At 45.9% G+C, this 8,073-nt stretch overlaps 1 protein-coding gene across 2 annotated transcripts in view; it reads right to left on the bottom strand.

Moving 5' to 3' along the window:
• The window catches only part of col4a5 (collagen, type IV, alpha 5 (Alport syndrome)), a 39,080-nt gene extending 32,269 nt beyond the window's left edge, over positions 1–6,811 (bottom strand). For both annotated transcript variants that reach the window (XM_047016915.1, XM_047016916.1), the window contains exon 1: positions 6,528–6,811. In XM_047016915.1, the coding sequence (XP_046872871.1) occupies positions 6,528–6,617 (90 nt within the window). In that variant the 5' untranslated portion in view covers positions 6,618–6,811. The remainder of the gene's footprint in view (positions 1–6,527) is intronic.
• Positions 6,812–8,073: the final 1,262 nt, after the last annotated feature.

Genomic DNA, 8,073 nt, shown 5'->3' with positions numbered 1-8,073 from the left:
ATGAAACAGATGGAAGAGAAAGAGAGAGACCAAGAGAGAAAGAGAGAGGGGAGGGAGAGAGATGGAGAAAGAAACAGAGAGAAGAGAGAGAGAGAGAGAGAGAGAGAGGAGAGAGAGAGAGAGAGAGAGAGAGAAGAGAGAGAGGAGAGAGAGAGAGAGAGAGAGAGAGAGAGAGAGAGAGAGAAAGAGAGAGAGATGGAAGGGGAGGACTTTCTTCCCATCCTAAGACGAACAGGCATACTCACCTCTACAACCTTCAACACACTCTCTCTCTCTCTCCCCTCTCTCTCTCTCCCCCCTCGCCCCCCCCTCTCTCTCTCTCTCCCTTCCTCAGACAGCTATGTGAGATACTGGAGGTAGATAGGTGTCATGCCCTCTGCCCCCTAGTGGCGGGTCGTTTGTGTTCCCCGGTTTGTGGGTGTGGCCATGGTCTCCGGTCCCCAATTACCCACTCACTCTGCCTCAGTCTTCACACCTGTCTCCCATCAACTCATCAGCCCTGCAGTTTATCAACCCTGGTTTTCACATCATTCATCGCCGGATAATAGTTTTGTCTACCCTCGGTAGTATGCTCCCGGTTCCTGTTAAGACTATTTGTTGTGTTATTCCTGAACTAACTTTTTGCCTGTGCCTCCAGGATCACCAACCTTGCCTCCCCAGCCAGACCCCGTACAGCCTACCCTGCCGTCCTGTCTGTTTTTGTCATCACCATCAGTCTCCTCTGCACCTACCCCAACATTAAACCCCCTCTGGACCATCCCTCTGTTTTTTGGCGTGTCTGTGTTGTGCACTTGGGTCCACCACCACCACCACCCCCGTAACAATAGGTAGAAAGGGATGCAGTACAAAAGGACACCAGACATCTAGATCAAAATCACTCACAAAACTCCTCTTTTCTCTCTCCCACCTCTCTTCCTCTCCACCTTTTCGGTGATTCCGAAAAGAACAGGAGAGGACAGGAAAAAGGAGGGAGGGGATGATGGAGGGAGGGAGGATGGAAGGAGGGATGAGCACAGTGTGTATAGGTGGGTTGCACAACGCTAGCTCAACTGTTGTTTGTTAGAAACTGCTTTGTGGTCGTCAAGAACACACACACAGATGCACACACACACACACCAGCGGCAGGAAGAGCTATGAGGGAGGAGCGGGAGGGAAGAAAAATGAGAGAGGGAGGAAAAGAGAAGAAAATACTTTTTAGGAACTCCGTTCTTTCTTTATTTCTTCTTTGAAAGTCTTTGTTGTCATCTGTCCTTGCAGTGCTGTTAGGGTAAGGGGGGGGGGGAGTAATGGGGGGGGGGTTAAGGGGGGGGGGTTTAAGGAGGGGGGGGTGGGTTAAGGGGGGGGGGGGGGTTAAGGGGGGGGAGGAGGGGGGGCGGGGGCGCATCCTCAGGTAATGGCCTAGTCTAGGGACCCTAATAATCTCTCATAATCTAGACTTATCTAGCCAAAACCATAAGAGGTTTCTGATCCTACTCTTGTAGGGTGAGGTCAGAGGACCCATCGAGGACCCATCGACAACCTGACCCTGACCCCTGACCCCCACAGATTACAGGAGCCCAATCAGGACGGCTTGGGAACAGGAAGTGAAGGCTGTTTCTATGGAGGGAGAAAGGAGAGAAGTCTCTTTAAGGACTCTGATACTGAAAGGGAGTCAAGGAGAGAGAGGGATGGAAGGAGTGAGGGAGGGAGGGAGGGAGGGAGGGAGGGAGGGAGGGGAGGGAGGGAGGGAGGGAGGGAGTGTGAGTGAGGGAGGGAGGGTAAGCATGTTGAGATGGATGGAAGAAAATAGGGATTTTGAAGAGATCTAAACATTTGTTTGTATTTATATTTAACCATGTTTTCGTTGAATTTGATATCCACTGTTTTAGGACGTGATGGATCTCTGATGTCATTCAGACTCAGTATTTTAAAGTGTAGGAGTCCCCTTGTATTTGATGTGATGAATCAGAGCTCCTTGGGTCATGTTTATTCCGAAAAAAAGCATTCCACTGACACCCAAACCTTCTAGAATCCATTTTAGATTCTGAGACTTCCAGCATTTCCGCCAGTAAACAACACAATGAGACCCGTCTTAACAGAATGTGTGTGTGTGTGTGCCTACATACGTGTGTGGGAGGGACAAAGAACATTAGAAAAAGTGCGTGTGTGACAGTGTGTCTGTGAAAAGGTGTGTGTGACTGAGTGTGTGTGTGTGTTTGTGTGTGTGTATGTGAAAGTGTGTGTGTGTGACCCTTGAAAGCTTTAGACCAAACACTGCGATGGCTGAGTAAATAAGGAACTAACTTACAAACACACACTGTTTATCTTCCACTTCAGAACAAAGTGTGTGTGTTTGTGTGTGTCTACAAAGCGGGGTGGGGGGGATGGGGGCGGGGGGCGGTGAAGGGTTCAGAGAAAAAAAGACACAGAAAGAAAAAGAGAGAGAAAGCCAGAAGAAGAGAAGAAAAACATTTTAGAAAATTAGCAAAGAAAATAAAGAGTTTGATGGAGTGAATGAGGCTGGGTCAAGGAGAGATAAAAGAGAGGGGGATGTAGAAAGAGGGAGAAAAGTGGATGATGGTGAGGGAGGAGGAGTAATTAGCTGTCTAAACACCGTGGTTTTGTTGAGAGTCATTCTCCACCCGTTTAGCCTAATGCCATTTGCCCCTCATTCACACCACTATGCAAGTTCTCCATTGGATGACCTCCACACACACTCAAACAGTCACACATGGGTATGTGTGTGTCTAGCAATGTGTGTGTACGTGATTGTGAGCGTGCGCGATTGCGTGTGCAAGAGTGTGCACGTGTGGTGAGTGTGTGTGTCTGTGTGTGTCAGAGAGAGTGTGTGTGTGTGTGGATAGGGATCTGCAGAGGGCAGAGCAGTGAGGGTGATGCATGTCAGGGTCTTCTATAAACCCACCATACAAGAACCTGCATACCCTCTCAGACAGCACACACACACAGGCATACACACACACACACACAGGCATACACATACACTCACACTGAGAGATACCTCACTCTGTGGGCTAGACCTGGGATAAGGGTGATCTGATGAGAGGGGTTACCTAGTGTGTGCAGGTGTGTGTGTTGGGGGGAGGAGCCTGCGTGCGTGCATGAGAGAGAATGTACGTCTGTAGCCATAACAACCAGACAGATGAAACAGGGCTTGATAAGAGTCTTCCTTTTTCCCTTATCGTCCCCCTCTTTCTCTCTCTCCTTCCCCTCTTTATCTCTCTCCTTCCCCAATTTCTCTCTCTCCTCCTCTTTTTTTCTTGTTCTCTCTCCCTGGTACTTCTTGTGGATTCTACGATGTCATCATCCTTTACCCTGTCGTTTAGGTCTGTTCTTTCTGCTCCCTCCTCCCCCTTTTTCACCTGGACAGCACGTCAATTCCACCTTTATCTCACCTGCAGGGAGGAAGGGGGACATAGACGGCTGGATGGAGGGAGTGGGTTGCTTTCACAGTCAATGGTGCAAGGAACTGCAAGGAACAGCTTTCTAAACACCCCACACACCAACACACACACATAGACTTTGAAAGGGGCTGGATGTGTTGTCCTGTTTGTGTGTGTCTGGGTCAGATAACAGTGTCTACCCCTCTGTGTGTGTGTGTGTGTCTGTGTGTGTCTGTGTGTGTGTGTGTGTGTATGAGCAGAAGGGGAGGAGCTAGCACGAGGTTAATCCAATTGTTGGAATTCCTGAGGAGATTCGTTTTGCGTGCAGAGACACAATTACAGGTCAGCTTGTTGCAGTTCTGACTCCACTAGGGGGCGCAAGAGTGAACACTGTTTGGGAAAAAGTCACAACGGGAATTCCGACTGCAGGGAATCCTTCCCATGGTTTACACTGAAGAGAGAGAGGGAGAAACAGTGACAGAGAGAGAGAGAGCGAGAGAGGAGGGGGGATGGAGGGACCGAGGGAAGGAGAAAGAGAGGGATGGAGTAAGAGAAAAGGAAGGTGTGCCAGAAGGAGAAGAGGAAAAGGGGGCGGTGGGAGACAGAGAGGACAGACCCTCTTCCTGCTGATCCAGCCATTCCAGAGGGAAACAACATGGCCGACACTGACATTTCTCTGACAGGAGGAAATGTCAAGACCTTTTCATCCTTCACTATGTCTCTCTCTCTTTCTCGCTCTCTCTCTGAAACACAGTAAAGAGCAACATGGAGCCTGTGATTTTTTGGTGAGGTGACAGTTTCTCTCTTCCCTGCTTCGTCCTTCTTCAAGTCTCTCTGAACTTTTCTTCCCTCACTTCAGCTTCCTCTCCTCCCTCCTCTCTCCTCCCTCCACTCTCCTCCCTGCCCTCTCTCCTCCTATACACTCCCCCAGTCCTCCCTCCTCCCTGCCTCTCTCCTCCTCTACACTCCCCCAGTCCTCTCTCCTCCTCTACACTCCCCCAGTCCTCTCTCCTCCCTCCTCCCTGCCTCTTTCCTCCCTGCCCTCCCTCCCTCTCTCCTTCTCTACACTCCCTCAGCTCTGCAGCTTCATCCTTCTCCCATCCCTCGTTCCTCCCCTCCTCTTATTCGCTCCCTCTCCACCACACCTCTCTCCACGGGGGCCAGAGAGAGTGGGAGGAGCCCAAACGGGGCTACATTCCAGAGAAGACAGCGGAACCCTCCAGGAGCCAATTACAGAGCAGGGAAGTCCATCATTCCTTCCTTCCCTGGTAGGAACCCCCTGGAAACCATGACAACCAGGAGAGGGAGAGAGGAAGACCAGCTGTGGTACCCGGTCTGCCTATCCAGACACCTGGCTAGACAGCAACCAGGTGAGCTGTACTGTCAGAATGTATCGTTCCACAAAGCTTTACTGGCACGACTAAAGAGTGCTGCGTGACTCCGCTGTCGGCCCCCGCCGCCTGTCACCCGGGTCTGCGTTGGAGTCCAGGTCAGGTGACCACAACATGACACAGGTAGACATAGGACAACATAGAACTGAGCCCGCACCTATGTCACGCGGCAGGCATGTTCTACAGACTAGATTTCTATCTGAGAGGAGTCTGAGGAGTCTGACCGTGTGAGTCTGATGACACACACGGTCCCTCTTGAGCCATGCAGGGCGGGATTCCAGTGGGCGTGGCCATTATCGCCGATAATGAATATGCATGAAGCCTGAAACATGAATATGCGCTGGTGAATGTCAACGCGTCCAGCCCGGTTTTGCTGGACAGAGTGTGTGCAGGTGGCTCGACCCTGAGAGAGAAATGTGTGTTATCGTGTGATTACAGCTGGCTGACACAGAAATGTAAACTTGTCTAGCGTAGCCTCGTGTAAAAGCAGGGGAAGGAGGAGATAACGGAGGAAGAGGAAGAGAGAAAGGGAGAGGAAAAGAGAGAGAGATTTAGAGAGAGAGATAGAGATTTTTTCTTTAGAAATGTCTGCCTTCGTGATAATGACTTTGATGTGTTTATCATCGATGAGTTATGAAATTCAACAGTGCATCCCTTTGGGGGAAAAGATGAATAAATATTAATATTGAATTCATCTGTTATTTATCGATAATCGATTATTATTTTTTAACAACAAAAAAGAAAAAAACGTATCAAACCTTTTTTTTCTTTCACTTTGCCAATTATCTAGTTTTTCAACTGATCAACACTTGTACCAGCTGGCAATTGTATTACTGTAACATAGAAGTGACAGTTGCTGAAGATTAACTTAGGAAGTTTGCTATTAGATAAAACTAGTGTTTACAGCAGTGGCATGATAACATTAGTCATCCTCTCACAATGTTTTAATTTAAATCTAAGCTGCATTGTGGTTTTACAGCATATATTAAACACGTCATGTCCCTGAAAAGAAAGCGGTTTAAGTTAAAACATTCACACCAACTTTTGGACATCAACTTCGTGATGCGCTTAAACAGTTGAATAAACAGTATGACTTTTCCAAAGCACAAAACAGTAACATATTTGACGAAAATTATATGAATTTAAGCTCCCATCTGGCCTAAAAGGCAAACATAACATATAGGCCTTTCAAAAATGAAATGTGTTGATACCTATCACATGTTGTAAACACTAAGCTAACATGGGATAGGCTACACCGCGAATTCGGCACATGCTTTTTCAAATTAACATAACGGCAAAAAAAAAGGAAAGTTGGAAAAAACGGGAGTACCGGCGTGTTTCTACAAGTCCTCCCGTGCAGAACACTTCTCTGAAAAATGTGATGCGCACGACAGCCACCATCCCCGTAGCCTTGTAGAACTCAACCCTAGCGGGGTGCGCACAAACCGTTTAAGTTGAGCTTCAGTTGCTTGCTCTTAAATTTGTTAAACAAAAATGGATCAAATCCCCTTTGTTATAAACGTGCAATAACGTCATCAATTGCAATTACGCTTCACCTTTTGGAGTCGGTGGAACACGATAACGTGTTATTAGACCGGCAACACAGACTGCACTTTTTATAAAGTTCTCTATTAATACACTAAATGCAAACTAGATGCAGTCGAGCAGCGGGCCGGCTTGGCCTGAGCAACATGTGGTTGTTTTAAAAGTTATTATTCTTGGACAAAATTACTGTTAGAAAATGATTCGCACTTACCGCTGACTCTGACTCCTGTACCGCGACGCACAGTGCTATGACCACCAACCCCGCCGCGAGGCTCCGCAGATTCTTCAAGTTCTTATTCATTTTTTTAAAGATTCCGCTGGCTTAGCAACGACAAAATCAACTGAAAACACTCAGAAGTATTGTCATATTCTTCTGCTAACTTATCTAGTACTGTTTGGGGAGTTTTCTAGAAAGTTACAGACAGATTCTTGTGAGGGCTCCAAGCCGTCCAGTACTAGGACCGTTCCCTTCTGTTTGCTCAGACAAACTTTTTCTCTATCGACTTGCAAACCTGCTAGCCGGATCTACTTCTGAGGACTACTTTCAGCGCACGGCTCAGTTCCGACACTTGCTCCAAAAAGTCTATGTTCCAGTTTCCCAAAAATCGTAAGTTAGCAAAAATATTGAATACACTTATTTTGTTTAAAAATTAAAGGATACAACTGCGATCTAAGTTCAAAGAACACGTCTCTCCAAGGAGCAAGTAGCCTATTACAGTAAGAACACCACCAGCGGGAGATAACTTATGGGGCGGATTGATACTTCAACGGTTGTGGGGCCCACTTTTTTTAATGCCTCAGGTTACAAGAAACGTTTTAACTACAAGTAAGTTTTGACATTAAACCTTTTGGCCTGTGTGGCATTTGTCAATGCAGTCCAAACATGTTGCATACCTTACATATTATTAGGGTCACCTATTCATTCACTGACATGTCTTAGAGCTCCAACATTTTTCTAAAACCAACCAATTATTCAGCCTACCATTAATGTAGGCCCTAGTTGATTAAAATGTATATAGGTTTAAGAGGTGTGTGTCCGTTTTATGTTTTTGAGTATGGATATGCCTAAATCAAATTCTTGTTTAATATGTTATGCTATAAGAAATGTTTGGTCGTTGATTAACATGGTGAGAAAACATTAAATAGCCTCGTAGCCTGTCACTGAAAGCATTAAGTCCTACATTACAACGCAAGTCTGATACTACTATTCTCCAACTATTTTGTATTCTCGTTTCATTTTAGAATCAGAATCAGAAAGGGTTTTAATCGACATGAAAGTTTGCACAGACAAGGAATTTACAAGTTTTCTATTTTGGCAAGAGGGTTTATACATTTAAATGATAGGAGTACATCTTAATTAAGTGGTGTAGGTTTAAACAAGTCTATCCAAAAGGTGCAAAGTCTAATGAACTAATACTAACTAATACTAACTAATACTAAGGGGGACAGATATGTAGAATAAAATAAATATAAAGTATAAAATAGCTATAATGTACAATATAGATATATATATATTGTTTTTAATACAAATAGGGTGCTTAATGCAAATATGATGGGTGCTACAATGGCAAGAGTGCAAATATATGGCAATGGTTTAAAGTCTGTGGTTTTAACTAACCTACCACCACAAAAAAATGGAGTTGGAAATATCAGAAGATATCAAAAGAGTGTTACAAGTCTCTAAAAGGTTCTCAGTTTTATCTCGTGCGCTGAAAGAGAGAGAGCAAGTGCCACCGTTTTGTGATTGACAGGTGGTT

This window comes from Hypomesus transpacificus, unplaced genomic scaffold (genome assembly GCF_021917145.1).
Source record: "Hypomesus transpacificus isolate Combined female unplaced genomic scaffold, fHypTra1 scaffold_428, whole genome shotgun sequence".
Taxonomy (NCBI): Eukaryota; Metazoa; Chordata; class Actinopteri; order Osmeriformes; family Osmeridae; genus Hypomesus; species Hypomesus transpacificus.
This window is presented reverse-complemented; position numbering and strand designations above follow the sequence as displayed.